The 20,594-nt window shown below is 42.6% G+C and overlaps 1 protein-coding gene across 7 annotated transcripts in view; it reads left to right on the top strand.

The window, feature by feature from the left end:
- The first annotated feature begins 639 nt into the window (after positions 1-639).
- kif21b (kinesin family member 21B) overlaps positions 640-20,594 on the top strand; it is a 69,152-nt gene continuing 49,197 nt past the window's right edge. For all 7 annotated transcript variants that reach the window (XM_005731381.1, XM_005731383.1, XM_005731377.1 and 4 more), the window contains exon 1: positions 640-1,041. In XM_005731381.1, coding sequence (XP_005731438.1) covers positions 1,001-1,041 — 41 coding nt within the window. In that variant the 5' untranslated portion in view covers positions 640-1,000. The remainder of the gene's footprint in view (positions 1,042-20,594) is intronic.

Below are 20,594 nucleotides of genomic sequence, written 5' to 3' on the forward strand. Positions count from 1 at the left end.
TGATATATAGAGAGAGAGAGAGAGAGAGAGAGAGATTTGATAAGATAGCATAGTATAGCAGAGGATATTATAGTCTATACTGTATACACCATAGACTATATATAGGTGTACAGTATAGACTATCTCCTAACCTTATCCTTTATATAGGATAGCATATAAAAAATAGCATAGCATAATAGAGTATATGTGTACTATATATTACTATGCTATAGTATAGCATAGAATACTATAATGAATAATAGAGTATAGAATAGACATATTCTATTCTATTCTATTCTATTCTAGGATATTATAGTTTTGAATAGTAGAACACAGATATATTATATTATATGATATCATATTATAAATATTTAATATAAAGTTATATCATTTTATGTTGAAAAGGTATCACATCATCTTCGTCACTGATTATTGAATGTAGTGAAAGTTAATAGTAAGTTATTGATTTAATTAATAAATTATTCACTATTTATGAGTAAAACTCATCCTACACAAACGTGTATACTACATTAGAGTGGGGCAGTGATCAGGGAGCAGGGAGACACTGGTATTAAAGGTTCAGTGGCGAATTGAACATTTCCAAGCGTCAGTGAAGGTGGCGCCACCTCCTCCAGTTCTCAGCGCTCACTCAGCGTGCTCGCTCAGAGAAGCGGTGTGGCTGCAGAGAGACGCTCGTATGCTTCCCTCACAGGCACTTTAAACAGGATGTAGCGTCTGAGCTAGACCACGGAGAGAAAAAAGCGAAAGAAAAAAAAGAGAGCGGGTTAAGCACTGCTATGTGACACACGCCAGAGAGACAGCGATGACCGCCACGGCACAGGAGAAAAAGAGGACAGGAGTCCAGATGAGGCACCTCACCCCCGGCAGGTCTTGACGGCTGCTCCCGCTGACCGGAGACCCCCACCTCCACCGCCACGGCCGCAGCAGCAGTGCACGGTTTACGCACACTGAAAACACAACATTACCCGAAATATTTCACCCGTGAACCTTGAAAGCAGCCATGGGGAGCCAGGGAGACTGCTGTGTGAAGGTTGCGTTGAGGTAAGCCTCCGACGTCTGTCTGCTGGAAATCTGCAGACCTTAGCAGAGCACGCTTGTGTCTGTGCCTCCCGGCGATTAATGAAATGCATCATGCACACCTACAGTTTTCCACGCTCCCCGATGTCTCCGTCCATTTCTGGGATTCAGGAGATTACACAGCCACGGAGAATACCATTCCACCTTATTTTACTTGGGCGGCGCTCTGTACAGTATCGACAAGGCAAAAGCACGCGTTTGTTTCACGCTATATCCGTATTTAACTGTTCTCATGTGGTGGTGGTGTTGTGTGTATACGTTTGTATGCACAAGTTCTGCACACAGCGTCTTACATTCATGATTTAACATTGGGTGAAGTGACAAGGACAGCTGCAGCCAGGTGCAGGGAGGAGAATGGGCGTTTCTCTCCTAACCAATTTTTGCTGGGATTATTCTTACATGCACCTACCTGCATCTATAACCATGCCTAGTCAACAGCTTACATATGCATGACGGAGTTAGGTCAATAACTAGGTTAAAAAGCAGGAGCATTGTTGTGCTTAAGAACACAAAAAAGTGTCCTGCAGCAAATGAATCGAGCACAAAGAGAATCTCTCCTTCAGAGCTGTGACATTCACTGCCTTTGTTGGATTGGGGAGCACAGCAGCTCTTGAATTGGTGAGAGGAGACAGTTTTCTGCATGTGTGTGAGCAAAAAACCCCAAAATAAAATTTGATCATAAGAAGTGAGCATAAAAAGTGCTCTAAAACCTCATCTGTAATCATGCTCATTTTACAGTGTGCAAAGCTGTGGCGGTGGTCTGACAGACCCCACAGACCCCCAATTAACTCAGAGCCTCACAGACTGTCACATTAGCGAGCCACCGCCTTTTGGCAGTACTGCGTAACCGGCTTTCAATCTACACATAAAACAAACTACACAAACATAACTATGCTTCATGAAGCACCCATTTGAGGTCCTCACATCCCAATCCGGGCTCCAATAATTGATCTGAGTGGGGTGGGGGTTGAGAATGGGGGTGGGGAGTTGGTCCAGCAAAGCAGGCTTTTAAGATGAACTTTAAAAACACTGGCCCCATTTCCCCAGGGGAAGGCTTTATCAGCTGCCTCATTGTCAGCCACAGAGTGAATCTCCTTTGTGCTCATTCGCTGTGACAACTGTAACAGGAAGTGGAGTAGGTGGTGCTGACAGAAAAAGGTGAAAAGGGAAGCCGTATAGGCCGCTGGTGGCTGTCGCTGAACTGAATTTAGCGAAAGAGAGACCAGCCAAGAGGCCTGTTGATGTGTAAATGACTCAGTGACTAACACGTCTGCCTTTAGCTCCCTCTTGCTCCTTTTTTTAATTTACTTTTTGACGTTATCATCAGTTTGTGAACAGGTTTTCATTTCTTTGTTCAGTAAGGAAGGTCAGATCAGCAGAGGAGCATTATCTTCGCGAGAGTACCTCGGAATTAGTTTTATTAGCGTGAAAGTCTTGCTGTAATTAAACAGGGGCTAAGTAGTAACATGTAATTACTCTGCTGGGTGAGCCGATGCTGCTCCTTTTCATCACATGTGATCTGTGTGTGTGTGTGTGTGTGTTTGACAGGAAATGGGAAGCTTGCAAATAAACACATGGAAAAAGATAACTTCCTGCTGAATAAGCAGTTACTTTTTCCCAATGACCTCCGAGCCTCTTTTATTCCCAGAGAAGAGGGCCTTTGATAAGAGGGGACGCCGTTTAATTGCTCCCATCATGCAGTGCCCTTGGCTCAGAGCTTATGTCTGCATCTGCATGTGCGAATGTGCATTACGAGGGCAACGGGGTTGACGTGAAGGCCAACGAACGCATACTCAGTCTCGTGTTGCCAGCATCCAATTCCTGAGCGACCTACAATCCTACAATCCTGGATCCGTACGCACGCTTGAGTCAGTGGATCTGCATTGCAGACATGATCAGATGCATCTACTGTAATTCCCTCCTAAACAGTTGTTGTTAAATTGCCCCCGGCCTGGCTTTTGCGTCTTTATCCAGCTGCATCCATTTACAGTATCGGCTCAGTCGAGTGCAAGCAGGCTATAATCAGTAGATAAGTAGACACACTCACCATCACCTTCACACACACACATGCACTTACGTTCAGGCTCCCACTCTCGCTGGTTTTATGTTGAGTGTTGCATTTTGCACCCCCGGTTGAAAGCTTTACGTCAGGACAGACTCTGAGTGAGAGTGGCCCGCCAATAGTTCAGCTTTTGCACCCTTGCATGCGTGTTTGGTGAGCGGTGTGTAAATTTCCATTTGCATATCGATCTCTGTCCCCCGCCGTTGCCCTCTGTGCGGCTCCCTGCCATTTACTCATTTCAGAAATCAAGTGACTCGCCCGCTGCTGAAGTGCTAAGTCAGCCCCCGTAGCTGGGTAGAAATAGACTCAAAGACAAATCTGTTTAATGCTGTTGTGCCTCCTGATCTTTTGATTGTTACTCTGTGTTCTCACCTTAAGGCTCTGCTTTCTGTCTAATTTGAACTCGACTGCCCCCCTCCCCCTCATGGTTTTGTGGTTCTGGGGTGATGACAGTAATGAGGCTGAATAGGGGGAAAAAAAGCATAAAATATTCAGTGTTCCTTCAAACCCTACAGGTGGATGACTGGGTTGTTGCGGACAGTTATGACGCAGACCGTTTTGGCTAGAAGGCGATGAGAGTTCAGCTGAGGGGAAAGAAAAAGATGAGCTTTTATCTCTTGGACTCTTATGATGTGCTGATCAGCCAGTGTAAAAGACGTCTCCACAGAAGTTCTTCATAAATCCATTAATGTGCTCCACCGGCTTTGAAACAAAACAAGAGCAGCGGGAATATGAGTGGGGGAAGTGGCCCCTCACAGCTGACACACAAAGGATTTAAATGGGAGTTTAAAAAAAATGGTGGTGTTTTGTTGTTGGACGCTTGTCCTGTGTCGGCTACCAGTCTCGCCTGTTTCCTGTGTGTGTTAATAGTTTGCCACACGGGCTGTGTCTGGGTTACAACCTCCCAAGGGGGTTGTTGCTAAAACAGCTGGGTTTGGTGGGAAAGTGTGTGTGCATGTGTGTGTGTGTGTGTTACAAGCCTACAGTACTGTATTTACTGGTCACAGGGTAGTGCTGCAATGTAATCTCCTCATGGCAGGAGTCTTACACTTGGTCGCGACATTCATCTCCCACTCCCACACACAGTTACACACACACACCGATCACTGCAATGGGAAACGTATAAACAGTGTTGTTGTGTTGATGAGGCTGTAAAGTCGCTCGTAGTCGGCGTGTTTGGATTCGAGGGAGGCGAGAGGAGCAGGAAACATGACAGAGCACACGCCCAAGTTGGCCGTCCGCAGCTGTGCATCACTTCCTCCTCATGCTTGTCTGGTTGTGGGCACGTGATTTTATGTTCTTTGTTTTTGTTGTTGTTGTTTTCAAAGTTGTTGTTACCCTTCAAGCTAACCTAATAGCACTGTGAGCGCTTTTTTTGGCAAGTGTACTGAAGAAGCTGTCTGCTGTCTGAACTGAACATGAGCTGAGACCCGGACACGGTGATGTGCAGAAATCAGTCGTGCTGGGTGTTTTGTCCGTCACCCCGTTTATCACAGAAAAACCTGTTGAATAATCCGGCTCTGCGGATTCAGGGGCTTTACAAACAGATTGCAGCTCGCTGAGGTCAAAAAAGGTCTGCAGAACAAAGAAGTTAGTGAGGTTGCCAAGCTGCACTTCTTAATCCTGGTTGCCAAACAGTCACACAACTACACGTCTGCTATCAAGTGTATAATAGACTCATATGATGTTGTTTGCAAATGATCAGAGGCGTGAAGGAATTTGTTACATGTTTAGCTTATGTGTTTAATAGATCAACAATATTTAGGTCATACATGTGCCAGTGATCTGGAAATGAGTTGTGCAAGCTGTCTATTTATGAATTTGCTCTGTTTAAGTATATCTGTACTCCCTAATGGTGCGCTGCTGTTGCAGAATGACTTCCTGTAAGGTTGCTTCTGGACCATCCACACTTCCTGTTCACTTCCTGCTTTGTGTGCTGCTGTGTTTTCAGTGAGGACCGAATGCTAAAAGAAAGCATAAAGGTGAAAGAAACACAAACCCAAAGACGAGCCTCTGGCTTTTCTCAAAATAACCTCTCGGAGTAAGTCTGCGACTCTGTTGCGCGCTCCTGAGTTAAAATAAAAAACACGCACTGTGAGTGTACACATTTACGCCATTTTAAACTTCCCTCTCTTGCTCAAGCTCGTCTGCACTGTGTGCAAAATAAAGTGTGACCAAAACGCTGGAATGTGACCAGCTTTCTCTCTTCCCCTGGCTCCTTCTACCTCCTATTCGCCCACTTTTGCGCAGACATTCAAAGTCACACACACACACACACACACACACACACACACACACACACACACACACACACACACACACACACACACACAGATCTGTATTTGAATTTATCCATTTGAATTCATTAAGCAATGAAAGGCGCTTCAGTCCAGTCCAGCGTTTGCATGTATCTCTTATCACGGTGTCATCATATGTCAGCTGGACCACTAAATAATAACTCGTTCTGCTTGAACCACAAGGGCAGTCTTTTCACAGCGTGTGTGGTCAGTCTAGAAAATAATTATCTTTATAGACGCTTTGTGGTCTGCGCATTTCGATAAACCATAAAACCAGTTTGGCCAGTTTATGTGTGTCGACATTGTTGTGGTCACTCAGAGATCACTGGGACTGAGTGTGCCTTTGGAGGGGGGTGGGGGTGGCTTTTTAAACAGAGCACCTCTTGGGTGAGCGTAGACAGAGGACACTGTGTGAATGAGTCTGATGTCAGTGCAGGTCTTTGTGCGCTCTGCTGAGCTTGCACGCACACAGACACACACATATAAAGATGCACATGCACACAAACACGCAAAAAAGCCATAGAATTGGAGGGTAGACTAGACGTGGATGAAGTCCAGACTGTATTTTTAGAGAGGAAGGGGATAAAAAAAGAGAGCGAGAGGCTTGTGGAGTCAGTTTCTGATGTCCTCTTTGTTTTATAAACTGCTCTCCGTCTGCTGAAAAGAGCAATGCTTCCTGCAATTCACTGTAATAAATACAAAGAAAAATCAAAGAGGGAAAAAAGAGGGGGGGGGGGACAAAGTGGGGTGGAGTATGAAAAGGAGCAAGTGTCTCGTCTGCTGTCAAAAGGGCTACTGTAGCATGCAAATATGAGATGCTACATAAGTGTGCAGACAGTGTGTGTGTGTGTGTGTGTGTGTATGTTTGGGCATCGTGTGTATGAATAATTTGGGCGCAGCTGCACGTGTTTGCTATGGCGAGAGGAAGAAGCACAGAGATGGAGAGCCATAGATGTCCTGTCTAGACTGAAATGAAAACCTTACTGACTTCTCTATTTGAATGTCAGATGTTCTGCATAAACAATCTGAAATGATATTGTCTTCTGCTTTTGTAATCTGTAAACTGGCAGTGATAGGAGTGTGAAGTTCAAGAGTTTTTACTCCTTCACACTCATCACACTCCATCCCTACATTTATATGTTTGTGAATGTGTCAGTAGAGCTGCCTACTGTGCCGATATAAAGGGACGTGATGTGTGTGTTTGTGACCAGCTGGCCCATAATCACCTTCACGGCGTTAAGTAGCTTAATCACTGCTGGCGTTTGTGTCTCTGGGTTTGTTTTGGGTTATTGTGTGTGAATGGAGGGAGGTGTCAGCAGGGCAAGGCTTTAAAAAGGCTGGAATGAGTAACCGATTAAATGTGGTTATAATTTACATTTCAGTTGCAGCACTGTGCAGTTTTATCACCTCATATTTAGAAACAGCTTTCCTCCCGGTGTCGGCTGTACTTTGTTGTTACTGCTAATTGGCGAATGTTAGCTTGCTAACACAGCAGGGTTAACATCATATCTGCTGATGTTCAGGTTGAATCAGCAAAACGTTATTTAAAATAGAAGCACCGAGAGGAAGAGGTGCCTAGAAACACTGAGAGGCCTCGCACGATAAAAGCTGGTGATATTATTCAGCGCAGCCAGGAGAGTGCTGTCGTGTAGAAAGATAGTACATGACTCCATCCTCGAATAAATCGTTTTAATTTAAAGGATCTGAGCCCTCTACTATTGTGACAAACTAGCACTTGTTATGATATATAATATTTATGTTGATGTGTTAGCAATAGTTTATTTTACAGAGGAGTAATATTAGGATTTATATGTGGGGGTGGGACAGCTGGGGCCCTCCACAACAGTCCCAGTTTTTCATTGGCCTCTTGGGAAATTCAGTTGCCCATTATTGTGTTAGACAAAAAAAAATGTCACTTTAGCTGTCAAATGCTGCATTAATCAGTTTTCTGGGTAAGCAGTGTACTGTTTGTTAGTACTTGTTTGTTGAAAACAGCTGGATGGCTATTGAAAATTTTGCTTTATTAATCCTACTGCAGTCTTTGTTTTCCTTTAAAAGTGAAAATCCACTTAAATTTCATTTTGGGAACACTGTTATGGACTCTTTCTGATTACTGAATACTACAGTGCTTATTTTATTGGCTTTCCTGAAAAGACTTTCAGACAATGACAGTTCAAATGCTGCAGGTAGAATTTTAACAAAAGCCAGGAAGAGACAGCTTATAACTCAAATTCTCAGTGCCCTCCATTTTCAGCATTTTCCAGTAAAATATAGAATTGTATTCAAAGTATTTCTAATTAAAAAAAAACATTAAATGAGTTCTAGATATACTATTTAAGATGTTTAATGAATACAAACCTGGTAGGTCTCTGAGGTCTCTAAGATCCGATCACCTAGCGGTGCACATATCGTAATCTAAACTGGGTGATTAGATATTTAGCTGTTATACTGCCTACCCTCAGAGGTTAGCTATTCTCCAACCTTTGCTAGTTTTAAAGAGAAGATTAAAAAAAAAATAGTGTTCATATTGCCAGGCTTGTGTTTTTAAATCATTCCATATTTAGCGGCGAGTCGAACAAAATTCCATCACGTATACGTGAGATGTTAGACAAACACAAACAGAGGAGGTAACGTAATTGCAGGGGAATGATGAAATAAATGTTAAATGTAGGGGAAAAAAAATATTTTTTAAAAACATATAGATGTTAATAATCGCTGTTCAGAGTGGTCTACCAGCTAAAGCACATACAGATGTATACATATACATGCTATGCTAGTTAAACTAATATTCTTCTTCTTCTTCTTCTTATCATTATTTTTTTTTTTTCTCTTTTTTTCCTCTTTCATTTCAGGTTTTTGTATCTCGTGAAGCACCTTGAATTAATGTAGTGTTTGAAAGGTGCTCTATAAATAAACTTGCCTTGTCTTTTTTTAACACCTTAGGAGAACTAGCTTGGGAGAATCACTTTGTTGCTGCATCATATCAAACTAATAATCTTCATTCTAAGGTGAAAGTGTTTTTTTAATAACCTGATACACGTTTGTGTCTATATGGAATACTACAAAGGAATAAACGAAGACTTGAGCCACTGGCTAAGTTCACATGCCTACAGACAGACAGCCATGGTGATGGTGGCTGCATTAGCACTCATGCTACGGTAAATGCTGTCTGACAGAGAGGGAGTCTGGCCTGGTGGTAATGCTAACCTGCCCTCCAGGGAGGCAGACAGACAAGCAGAGTCATGGCAGCAGTCTGCAGCTCGGCAGCGTATGTTGTGGGCTCTGTATTAGAGAAAAACATTGAACAAAGGGATCTTTGTGTGTGTGTTTTCCTGGTGACCTTTATTGAAATAATTCCACCTCTGCATTTCATTCTTAGTATTTTGCATGTGTGTGTGAGAAATTGTCACACATTCGCGTCATAGCTGACATATGAACTGTAAAACATTTCAACAAAAATATTTCACATACAGTGTCACACTTAAGCACATAGATGAAATTTTCATATGTATTCATCTAAAAAATGATGCCGACCCTGGATATGTAAGAGAAAGATATAAATAAGCAAACTTTTGGCTCTTTTTTCCTTTTTGTTGCTGCTTTGCTTTTAATTTTCGATCCTCTTGTCAACTCACTGCTTCCTCTGTCAGTCCCACTGGCACAGTGAACTGGATAGTGTGTGATGTGTCATTTGAAAATTTCCAAAAACATTATAGGTTTCCCCATGGCACACTGTAGTGATGGCATGGTGCTTTACAGCATCCATTAAAAAGCATCCACTCTTATTCTCTGTTTCAGATGTTGAAATGAAATAGACTCGGGGAGCATGGCACCTCTCTGACCTTGACAAGACTGTCTGTCATGAAAATGTATGAAAGGAAGCTAATTTGATTCTTTCTCGTGCCTCCACCCCCCCATGAAGCGGCAGACACAACAAATGAGAGGGGGTAGGAAGGGGAAATGAGGAGGGGGGTGAGGAAGTGGGGTGGGGATTGACCCAGAATTAGCTCAGATGATGCGTACTGATGTGCCCCTGTAACAATGAGATGCTCATCTGAAACTGAATGACGAATGCGTGTCTTTGACAGCAGTGGTGGTGGGGGATTATGCCTCTGGCACAGTGACGGTCAATACCAGGCTAATAAATAACATTTGCACCGGTTTTACTAAAAGTAATCTATTGTTATGCTGTCAGTAGTAGTATTATATACTCTTCATATACTGGTGGGCAGGAATGCTCTGATGGCAAAAAAAATGCAGCCTGTGATAGCTTAGTTTTTAAAGCCTAGGCCAAAGTCTTTCACAGCCAATGCTTCACGCGTGCTCTGCCCAGCTTCCCACTAAGCTCTGCCCTACTTTACCTGATAATATCAGCTCTAAAAATGGGATATTTGAGCCTCCTAAGTGTCTCAAATATCTTACTGTGAATTTCTGGTTCCAGCTCTAATTTTGTCTTTGATATCTTGGCTCTGTTATTGCGGGGCGTGAATATTTATTCATTCATTCAGCTTCAAGGACAACTTCCGATGACAGTCTGTGTCTCTGGAAAATAAAATCCTGATGGAGATGGGGAAAGATAACAGAGTTGACAGAGTATTTCTTCAAGAGTCGACCTAGCTCTTTCCAGACAATGTAGGACAAGCCCGTCCTTGAAGTCTGGCTTGGTTAAGGAAACGCTCGTGCTAACATGGATGAGCCAGTGCACTCATTCCTGCTGTAGCATGCGACCCTGCATGCTAAGGCACCCAGTCAAACCAATGTGCACAGAGTACGTGAATTCTCCTCTGTCTTATCGCCCGTTACCAATTGGCAGCGGCGCCTCGGGCTACAGGGTCGCCAGTCTGTGAGGTTAGTTTGATAGATAAGGTTAACCCGAACGAGGCTGTGAGCTGTGGTATTTTGTGTCTGGGTGTAACTAAACTGCTCGTGCAATAAAAGATGAATGTTTAAATGGCCAAGTATCATCGATCGATTAGGTGGCTTATTTACAGTGTGGTTACTGCCCTCTGTGGCTACAATCTTTGCATTTGTGTTTCCATAGTGATGCTGTTTCACCACTTTGTGAGTTTACATAGTTGATTGAATTGTTATGAATGTAACTGTAAATGCTTGTTTCACTATGAGTAAATCTATAAAATACAGCTGACATACTGTCCTATCACACATGTATATGCCAATATGAACACTTATTGTTTTGGGTAAATCACATACTAGAACTGCTTTGACTCTCAGCCTCTCAGAAGACAGTGATCCAGAGTCAGCACTGATATGAATCTTAAGCTATCTGCTGATCCTCAGAGTATTAATCAAGTTACTAGTGGTGGTCTGTGAAATCTGAATCCTTTCTAGAATTTATTGGGAGGGTTTTTGTGTAAGCCAGGAATGCCTTAATGAAATTGAAGAAGAAATATTTTGTTTTTGCAGTCATTACTCTGGGCTTGTGAGGACATAGTCGTTTGTATCCACCAGTATGGCAGGACAGATGCCTATATCTTCCAGTCTGCATTGTACCACCTGGGCAAGCCAGCTGTCCACGCACAGCACCAGTCTCTTGTGACCACTGGCCCGTTTCCCCTGCTTGTGCTTGTTCACATACAGTGTGCATTCTCCTCTGTGCTTTCCCATCCGTTCAGTCTGCTTTCCTTTATATTTACTTTGTGTCTCCCTCTGCCAGTTTGTCCAACTGGTCCTTATTAGTGCTTTCTCCTCTGGTGCTCCCACCTGAGCCAGCTACTTATATTCATAACCCTGCTGTGTTTGCCTTCCTTCGTTATTCCCCCCCCCCCCTCTCGTTGCCATAAATCAGAGACCAGGGTCAAGGCTGGAAAAATGCAATTTCTCGCCCCTCATTTGCTTTTGTTTGGTGCCAGCTTAATTCATTCATAACTCGTATAAACATATTTTGCCAGGGACAGTGCACAGTCAGGTGTCCATTGCTTATTTTCTGCCATTCCCTCAGAGAGTGTTGGACCTGCATATGAAATGTGTGTCTCTGTGTGTGTTTGGATAGTGGCTTGTTAGCCTGCTGTGATGTTGGGCTCATGTGGAGGATCGGAGACCGAAGTGAGAGACAGATTTTGCAGGAAATGGCCTGCTTCCATATCCTGTCATAGCAGTGGGTGTGTTGTTATTACTCTCGTCCACAGACACTCAACTGATTAGTCAAAGAGAGCAAAGCACAGGCATTATGGGAAGGGTGTCTTGAATAGACTGTGAGGGATTGAGCAGCAGACAGATGCAGGGAGAGAGACAGTTGACGGTTTTATGCGAGGAATCACTGCAAACAGCTGATCCAAAAAAATCGATGGGCGCACTGATTAAATGGGCAACAGGATAGAAATGCTTACTGTAGCTCAATAATGTTTAAGCGAGCCTCTGCTTGCTTGTGTCTTTTCTGTAAGACAAGAGGTCGGCATTCAGACTTTTTGACTGAAGAGACGTTGTAATTAAAGCTCTAATATCCCAGAAGCTGTTCATTAGTGTACGCGATCAATTCACATTAAGTAGCATCAAGTAGAAAGTGGAAATCCTGATCTTTGCAGCGATCCATTCTATGTACTTATGTTACTGGTGATGACATTCATTTGGTCGTAGGGCTGGGCCATATCATACCGGTCACGGTAATACCGGTATAATGTCGGGCAACGATAGGAAAATGAAATATCGCGTTAGAAATATGGGTAAAACGCGCATGCGCAGTGCCTTTGTTTACATACGCACATGGAGGAAAAATGAGAAGGACGAAAGCGGATCGCTGAATGAAACGGATGAACCAGAATTGGTTTGTAAAAATGCTGCAACTTCAGTGGTGTGGCACTGGTTTAGCTTTCGTCTGTCAGATACACAACAAAGCACTATTTTTGGTAGCGCATGCTAGCAGGCCGTCGTTATTACCGTGCTTTTTGGAAAATACGGCACACTTAAAATCAATCCTTTGATTTTTCTGAAAATCGACAGTGCCCTTTATAATCCTGTGTGCCTTATGTATGAATTCTGGTTGTGTTTACTGACCTCGAAATGATTTTATGTACACGGCGCTCGAAAATCTGTCAAATGTTTTAGTATGACTTTGCTAAGCTACAAACCCGCACTGCTTGATGGATTGTCGGAGCATTACGGCTATCGTAGTCAGGCGCCTCGAGGAGTGATACGTACTGTGCTTCAACATAATATTGCCGTATTGTGTGTGTATAACCTCTTTTTAAGTTTTGTGGATATTATACATGGTTATGCTGAGGATATGTCAGCCAATTTCCACTGGAAATGCCTTTTGGTTAAACTGTCAGCAAGGATTTGCATTTGCAGTGTTAATTTTTTATATGACTTTAATGCACTTAAAAAAGCTGCTTGTTTAAGTGAAAATACGTTTATTTATTTATTTTTTTGCACGAATAAAGTTGAGGAGTTGTAAAGTATCTTGTCTAGTGTCAGTTATATCGTCAGTTATATCGTTATCGCAAATTTTCAAATGTATATCATGATAAATATTTTTGGTCATTTCGCTCTATTTGGTCGTACTTTAAACTTTTGGAATGTGTATACCGGAATAATAATACTATATCTATTGGTTTCTCCACCAAACACTAAGTCATGTTTTCTTACGTCACACATTGACATGCAAAATAATTTATAACTTTAAGATGAGCTTTTTCTGGATTTTTGGTTGATTTTCTGTCTTAAATAACTGAAAATTGGAGACTGCTCATTTCTTTGTAAGTAAACAAATGTACAGATTGAGCAGGATCAAATAATTATTTCCCCGCACTGTAAACGATGGATGTAACCACCACGGTTGTTGATGTCCTGTTTTCACAAATTGTTTCTGAAGCCTCGACTTTGTAGCAGTGGATCCTGTTGTGGATCTAACTGACAGATTGAGGACATGGCAAACTCAGATTGTAGCAACTTGTCAATCCCAAGACAGACCCACCCTAAATCATACAATGCTTTATATTTTCTATTCTACCTGAAGGAACCTAATTTTCTTTTTTTTTTAAAAAAAACAACAACATGTTGTAACAGGTAAGACTCAAAGTTAGAGATTGACACAGGGTCATTTTGTCATAGCGGTGACAGCGGGACATCGTTTTACAACCAAAGGACTCCCCTTCTGTTGGCCATTAGAAGTGTCTTGCAATTAGGACACTGAATTTAGTCATGAATATATGTGACATATTTTTAAATCTAGTAATAAACTGTCTAAAAACCAGCCTTATGTGACTGCTACTGGATCTCTGAGACCCCCATCGATCAACTGATGTGGAAACAAATGGCCTTCCATTGTCATCCTTTCTGTTTTGTTACATTTGTTTTTTCATTTTGACCTTAGCAGCCAGTGGTCTGCTTCCACTCCATCCATTACTGCACCTCAGGGCCTCTCTCGTTTCATCCCACAGTCACTGATATGCCCAGAGCTCCTTAACCCAAAATAGGCCAAAGCAATTTCCTGAGTTCTCAGGGCTTTTCATGTCAAACATGCGACAGTCTTCATGAATCGCCACTTTATCCTCCCTCTCTTGTTCTTCTCATTTTCCCTCTCTCATTCTTCCCTTTTTCCTCTCTGTTTGTTTGAGTCTTAGAAAATAAAAGAGGTTGAGAGGGCGGGGGCGAGATAAATGGTTCAAAGGCTGTGAGACGGCTCCACATCAACAGCTTTTCAGTCGTCAGGTGAACAGCCCGACAAAGGCTCCCGTCACATATTGCCGGGACGCCTTCAGCTTGCAGTGACATGCACGCGCCTTTTCATTACAGAATAAAAACAGGAGGAAACGTCATCGCTGTTCACCTACCTGTCACAAACCCGCACCACACACACCAGACACTTAATCCAGAAGGATGCGTTAACACTTTTATGCATTGGGGATTACACGGTTAAAATATTTAGGACACTTGTTCTTTATATGCACTTTTTATGGCTGTTACTTTACTCATACCTGAAAACACTGATATGTCCGTTTCTGCAGTGTGGCTATACACTCTAACACATGGCTGTGTCAGCTGGGTTAATCCTAATCTGAACTCTGACAATGACGAAGCTCTAATCGGAGTTACGCTACGAGCAAACAGAGCGGAACCAGATGGAGACACAGCGCTCCTTATGTAATCTGTGTAGGGCTGGTTAATCTCTTTCAGGAAGGTTAGGACTGTTCTGCTCTGTAAATAATGTTACCAAAACACAAAGGCTTTTTCAGGATTGATTTCTTTTAAAAACTTTACCAGGTTGGGAACTCAACCCCCACATACTCTGTATGATTAGGTGAAACAGAAGTTAAGTAAGAGGAACTTTGAGGATTCGTCATCAGTAAAATATGACAATACCTGTTGATTCTTTGGTATTTCATGTGATGTCATCATCTCCCGCATGTGAAAATAGGAAGTGTACGGTGCTTTGTTTCATCGCTGTAGCTCGTCAGTAGCACCTGAGTGACTGGAAAAGCATGCAATATTCATTATCATTACGCAACACGAGGTCGAATAATGAAATGGCAGGTGTCGTCGCTTTATGCTACTCACAAAAAGGCAAAAATAGAAATGAATGAATAAGTAATGAAGTCACAATAAACAAATAAATAACAGGCTGTGCTGGGCATTAGCTTCTGTTTTCCCGGTTCACCTCACCGATGTCACCGATTCTCTGCTGATGGGTGTGCTCGCATTTATATAGCTTTTTTTTAGACTGCAAGTCACATTTTGAGGATACATTTGTACCGAGCTTTATCTACCTCATGTCCAATTTAAAAGTCACCAATTAACCTACCATGTGTGTCCTTGTGTGGAAGCCAGAGTGCTCTCTAGAAGAAGCACACGGGCACAGGAAGAACATGCTAACTCCTCACAGAAAAGGCCCAGCCAGGATATCCCCTATCAGTTGCACATCCCATGCCCCTATCTGTGGCTCTTCTTAACAAGAGCCTGACACAGGGATTCGGCCTCCTCTGGTTTCCATAAGAAGTATAGTCATTTCTTTGTTTTGTTGAGCTAACTAAGCTAATCAAGTTTCTTTGCATGCCCAGCTGGGCACACGGTGCAGTATGCTAATCCATGTGGAGGGCTTGGAGAGTTTGGCAGCAGCTGAAGAAACAGTTTCATGTTCATTTCAAAATCAATTTGATGGACCTCTTTACAAATGGGTGTGCTCGCGTATTATTTTATGGCAAAGTGCTCTCAGGGTTTACGAGAAATCCAGGCTGTGGTGTGTTGTGCGCGTGTGTTTGTGTGGAGACAACACCCAGCTCGCTGACAGCATGGTGGGGCTGCGGTGCAGTGAAACCAGCAGGGATGCATCCTGAAGCTGCTGCCTACCACCAACAGGCACAGACAGGCTTGGAATTAAATGGAAACACTTCTGAGCACATTCAGTGTTATTTAGGAAAATAATTGAGGATAGCTTTGATGTCATTGTGTAATTGAATGAAAAAATGAGCTGCAACACATCTTCTTTAAGGTTTTAGCGGATATTTTCTCGAATAACTGTCCCAGACTCTCAAAATTCATTGCAGAAACATAGCAAGCTGTTAAACCTTTACTTAAAGAACTATAGAAATACTACTGAAAAGCATGACCCAGATTGTAAACGAGTGGATTTGCAACAAATCCTGCACACAACTACTTCGTAGTCTCAAACTCAGGTCATGCACAGTGAAGGAGAAACAGATGGAGAAACTTTATTGACCAAATGCAGGTTAGCATTAAGAGAGAACACCGTATGTTTTCAGCAATCAACCTGCCTGCCTCATATTCTTTACACCAATAATTCATTGGAAACAGGGTAGGAGAGTAAAAATGATGACAGGCTTTACATTTGTCTGTCTGCTGACTGGTTATTAATGAGGGAAATGACAACGGAGGGATATTAAGCTGCACCATCTCCCACTCTTTCAGCCACTGTGGGTGGAGAAAAGAGCAGGGAGCATGGCCTCAGTGTGAGGCTAGATTTGTTTTTTAAGTTACAGCTATGAATTTATTCCATTTTCTGCTGCTTATCTGGGTCGGGAGGCAGCTGTCTGAGCCGGTATGCCAAGACTTTCCTCTCCTCAGCCACTTCCTCCAGCTCTGGGAAGACACAGAGGCAGCTGAGAGATGTAACCTCTCCAGTGTGTCTTAGGTTTGTCTCGGGTCCTTCTCTAAGTTGGGCATGCTCGAAACACCTAGTAGGCATCCTGCCCAAACCACCACTCCTTTTGGAGTAAGCTCATTTCCTCCACATGTATCTGCAATCTCAGTCTTTCCATCTCTTTTGTTCCTTTATTTATTTCAGATACTTATTTGTTTTGTCTTCATGGAGACATGTTTGACATTTTAATGTCCTTCTCATTGTTTTTCTTTTTAAATAACATCATCTGTAGCTCACAGTGTACATTAATCCATCTTACTGCTAGCCTTTTTCTCAGTTGCCCTGCAGGCCTGAGCTGTGTGTGAGAAACCAGCTGTCTTAATCGATCAGATTCTTTAAATTGCCAGCTTGATTGACTTCATCTGATATAATAATAGCGGCGGTTAATTGTCCGGAGAGTTCACAGCAATCACGCGGGTGTTTTGTCTTCATGCCTCCTTGATGTGGTTTCCATACAGGCATAGAGATGCATAATCCTTTCAAGCTGTTGTTGCCAGTTTACCATCCTTTTTTTTAGTCCTGCTTTGGACTCCTCAAACATTCGAGGGAACCGTTTGTCGTTCTAACTGGTAATACTCCTCTTTGTTGTGCAGGTAGAGCATATATCTGAACCTTTTCATTCAGTAGTAATGCAGTGGTTTGCATTGTCGCCTTGAATCTGCTTGGCTTTCTGTATCTTCTCCCTGTCCCTGTGTGAGCTCTCTGGGGGTATTTCACTTACTCCCACAGTCCAAAGACATGCTTGTTAGGTTAATTAGTGAATCTTAATGGGTTTTAAGTGTCTATAATTGCCTGTCTCTGTGTGTAGGCTCTGTGATGTACTCTGTACTGTTCCTCTTGGGTTAGGCTCCGACCCCCTTGTGACTCTGAAGTGGATGTGCAGTTAAGTGGATGTGTTGTGCGACTGGAAACTCTGCTGTGTAAAATGACTAAACTGCAAACGTAAAAGTGTGAGGCGTGACCGATCATTCTGCTGACCTGTGGAAAATACACAGTTGCTTATCTGTGGGTGTTACATATAGGTGCAGATGTGCAGCATGAATGCATTTGGCTTTGCTAAATCTGACACACACACACACACAATACAATGACTTTACAACATGTTTTCAGTGCATGTGTGCGATCATTAGTGTTTGTCATGTAAGGGAGGAAAGTTAAAAAACAAATAAAGTTGCCATCCTCATCAGTCATCAGACTTAATGAGCTGTTCACAGGTCAGTTTCTCATCTATGTGAGCAACATGATTTTGCAGGGCTCTTCAAATATCACTCTCACTTTATTTAACCTGTTTCTAAAAAAACCACCAACCCCTGGGCATCAGGGTCCACCTCACCTGTTGTTCTCTACTTGTTGACACAACCTTTCTTGGACGGCAAAATGACCTTTGAGCCATCTGCCAACACCTAGTGAATGTACTGCGGGTGGGAGGAGGGGGTGTCTTGTGTGTTTGCATTTCAAACATTTGTTACCGTCACACAGGAGAGGGGCATGATTGGTAGAAAGAAAGAAAGCCAGAGGAAGAGGAAGCGAGCGAGTTAGTACAAGTCCACACGGGTGATTAATCTCCCCGGCTATCAGGAGAAAAAAGGAAATGGAAAAAGGCCTTTTTCACTGCTTCTGCCATTCAGTGATTAGTCCAGTTAGTCTGCTGCTTTCTTTGGCAGTGAACTCAGGGAGGGCTCGAAACAGGCCGAGGTGCGAGGATGGGCAAGAGCACAGAAACAACACCGCTGTTCATTTGCCGATCAGGAAGTTTAATCTCTCGTATAACAGATGGGGCGATGATGGCGAGGAGCTCTTGGTTATGTAGTTTTTGATAAGAGCATGTTCTCTGGAAAAATGGACAGTTTTCATGAAGAGCAGCTTTCCCGATTGGCTCTGTGCCGAAAACAAGAGACAACGGCGCTCTGAAACACTCGAGTGAATGCGATTAACTCTGCCTCTTTATGTGTGTGCGGTGCCTTTGCTGGAGTGTTTACATTAGGGAAATGAGCCCTTTGGCTATCACATCACCAGTTTGTTCTTGAAGGTTGACTGAACCCACACACACACACAGACACACACAGACAGACAATACCGCACACAAAAAGCTGCTACTGGCGTGCTGATCTTACTGGTCCTCCCTCCTTGTTGGCAGCAGACTTGGCACTCGCTCCGGGCATTTTCCTACAATTGGGGAGCAGGTTAACAGTCGACTTTGAGGTGACGATTACTGGACGATTGGGCACGATGTGGTATTAGCCTTTGCCTTTTGCGATTAACTAGAATGCCATCCCGTTTTGAAGTGGGCACACAAACATATGCTCACACATGCAGACGTAGCACATTAGGAGTCTGGCAGTTTGTGCAGTTCCCAAGGAAACTGTGCCCTCCTAAACTGTGCCAGCTGAGCGAGAGGAAGAAAAAAACAAAGTCACGCTATGACTTGTGTGTCTGTGTGCGCGAGTGCGTGCGTACATATTGAGAGCCTAATAAAAAACTTTCTTAATATTGCCAAGAGATTCAGCATAATAAAGATTTTCCAGTTTTTCTTTAGAAATTATAACTTTATTGAAATATTGTGCAGTACAACTACATTTGCAATCCCACAGGGGCTGATGTGCTCTATCGCTACATTATCTACATTTAAGTACATTTATCACAGTGCACTTCTGTAACAGGAAATGTGAATATAATCAAACAAAGACAGCTGGTGTTTGCAGCATATTAAATCTTCATTTATAGTGCAACGATAACATCACACTCAAAGCCTCTTAATCATTTCATTTCAAAAATGCTTTATCAACTTGTGATCTAAGCCTAACAACTAGTTTGAACTAATACTAAAAAGTGTCGCTTGGAAAGAAAAGCGTCTGGACGATGACCTGGATGACTGAGAACCTTCACAGACACTAAGAAGTGTCACAACTTGAGCGATGCATGCGGCAGTTCTCACCTACTTTTAATTTCATCAATTTTGACAAGATTTCCACCACTGGCTGAAATGCAACCCAGCCCATGACAGCACCTCCACCGTGTTTACAATGATAGTTTTATTAAATTTGAAGACCCATTGCCACTGATTTTCAGTGCAGGTCTTATGTGATTTGGAGTACCTCACCCTTTTCTTCCTTTATCCTTTCATTAAAAATGTCTTCCTGATAGCCAGCCTTCCACTCAGACCACTCTGAAGAGACCTCAGTGAACAGCAGGGAGTTTAAGTGAAGGGCCAGATGCTTCTTTTGAGTCCTTTTCTAAGTCTTTGCTGGATTTTTCCCTGTTTCTTAATAATGTTCATGTAAATAGTCTTTTTTAGGTCATGCCCAATTTCCTCAAATGTTTTAAGGAAACACTCCACACCATGCAGTGATATGCCAAGTTCATATCTGTCAAACTGGCATTTTGTTTATAAATTCAACTAAAGAAAAAGGAAAGAGGTAATTTAAAAAAAAGAAAAAGAACATACAAAGTAATCAGAGGGAGTGAACACAGCTGGGGGAAACAAGGCACAGGTGAACCGAATCTAAATAAACAGACAAGGAGGAAGTAAAATAAAACAGGAAGCAACTAAAGAGAGAAACAACCAACACAGTGTTAGGTGTTTTTAGGCATCGCAGGTTGTTAAGACAGGGCCTTGACAACAAAACACAGAGGAGGCTCAACTAATAACAGAGGAAGTGAACTGAAAAGAGAAGAGCAAATCTAACATGCGTCAGAACTGCGAGAATAAAGCAGGTGTTTTGCAGCATTGCAGGATTTTATTTGATTTTTTTAGTCAGTTTATCCTACTGCCAAAAACAAAGGATCACTTCTGGAAAGCTATGAATGTAGTGCTTTTCTCCTTGAAAGTAACAAAAGTTATCTGCCCAGTGGGAATTTGGTCATATTTGAGCAAATTCATCAAACAACCACCGGCGTTTGATTCCTACTCTGTGCAGCAGACCCATTTCAGCTTTGAAACCTACACACAAACACACAAATTGCAGTTTTCAGACCATCTATGTTCTTTTATGTTCTTACATAAGCCAGCATTATGTGCACAAATGAAAAACCATCTCGAGCTGCA

Source organism: Pundamilia nyererei, unplaced genomic scaffold (genome assembly GCF_000239375.1).
Source record: "Pundamilia nyererei isolate P.nyererei 1_Seehausen unplaced genomic scaffold, PunNye1.0 scaffold00042, whole genome shotgun sequence".
Classification (NCBI taxonomy): Eukaryota; Metazoa; Chordata; class Actinopteri; order Cichliformes; family Cichlidae; genus Pundamilia; species Pundamilia nyererei.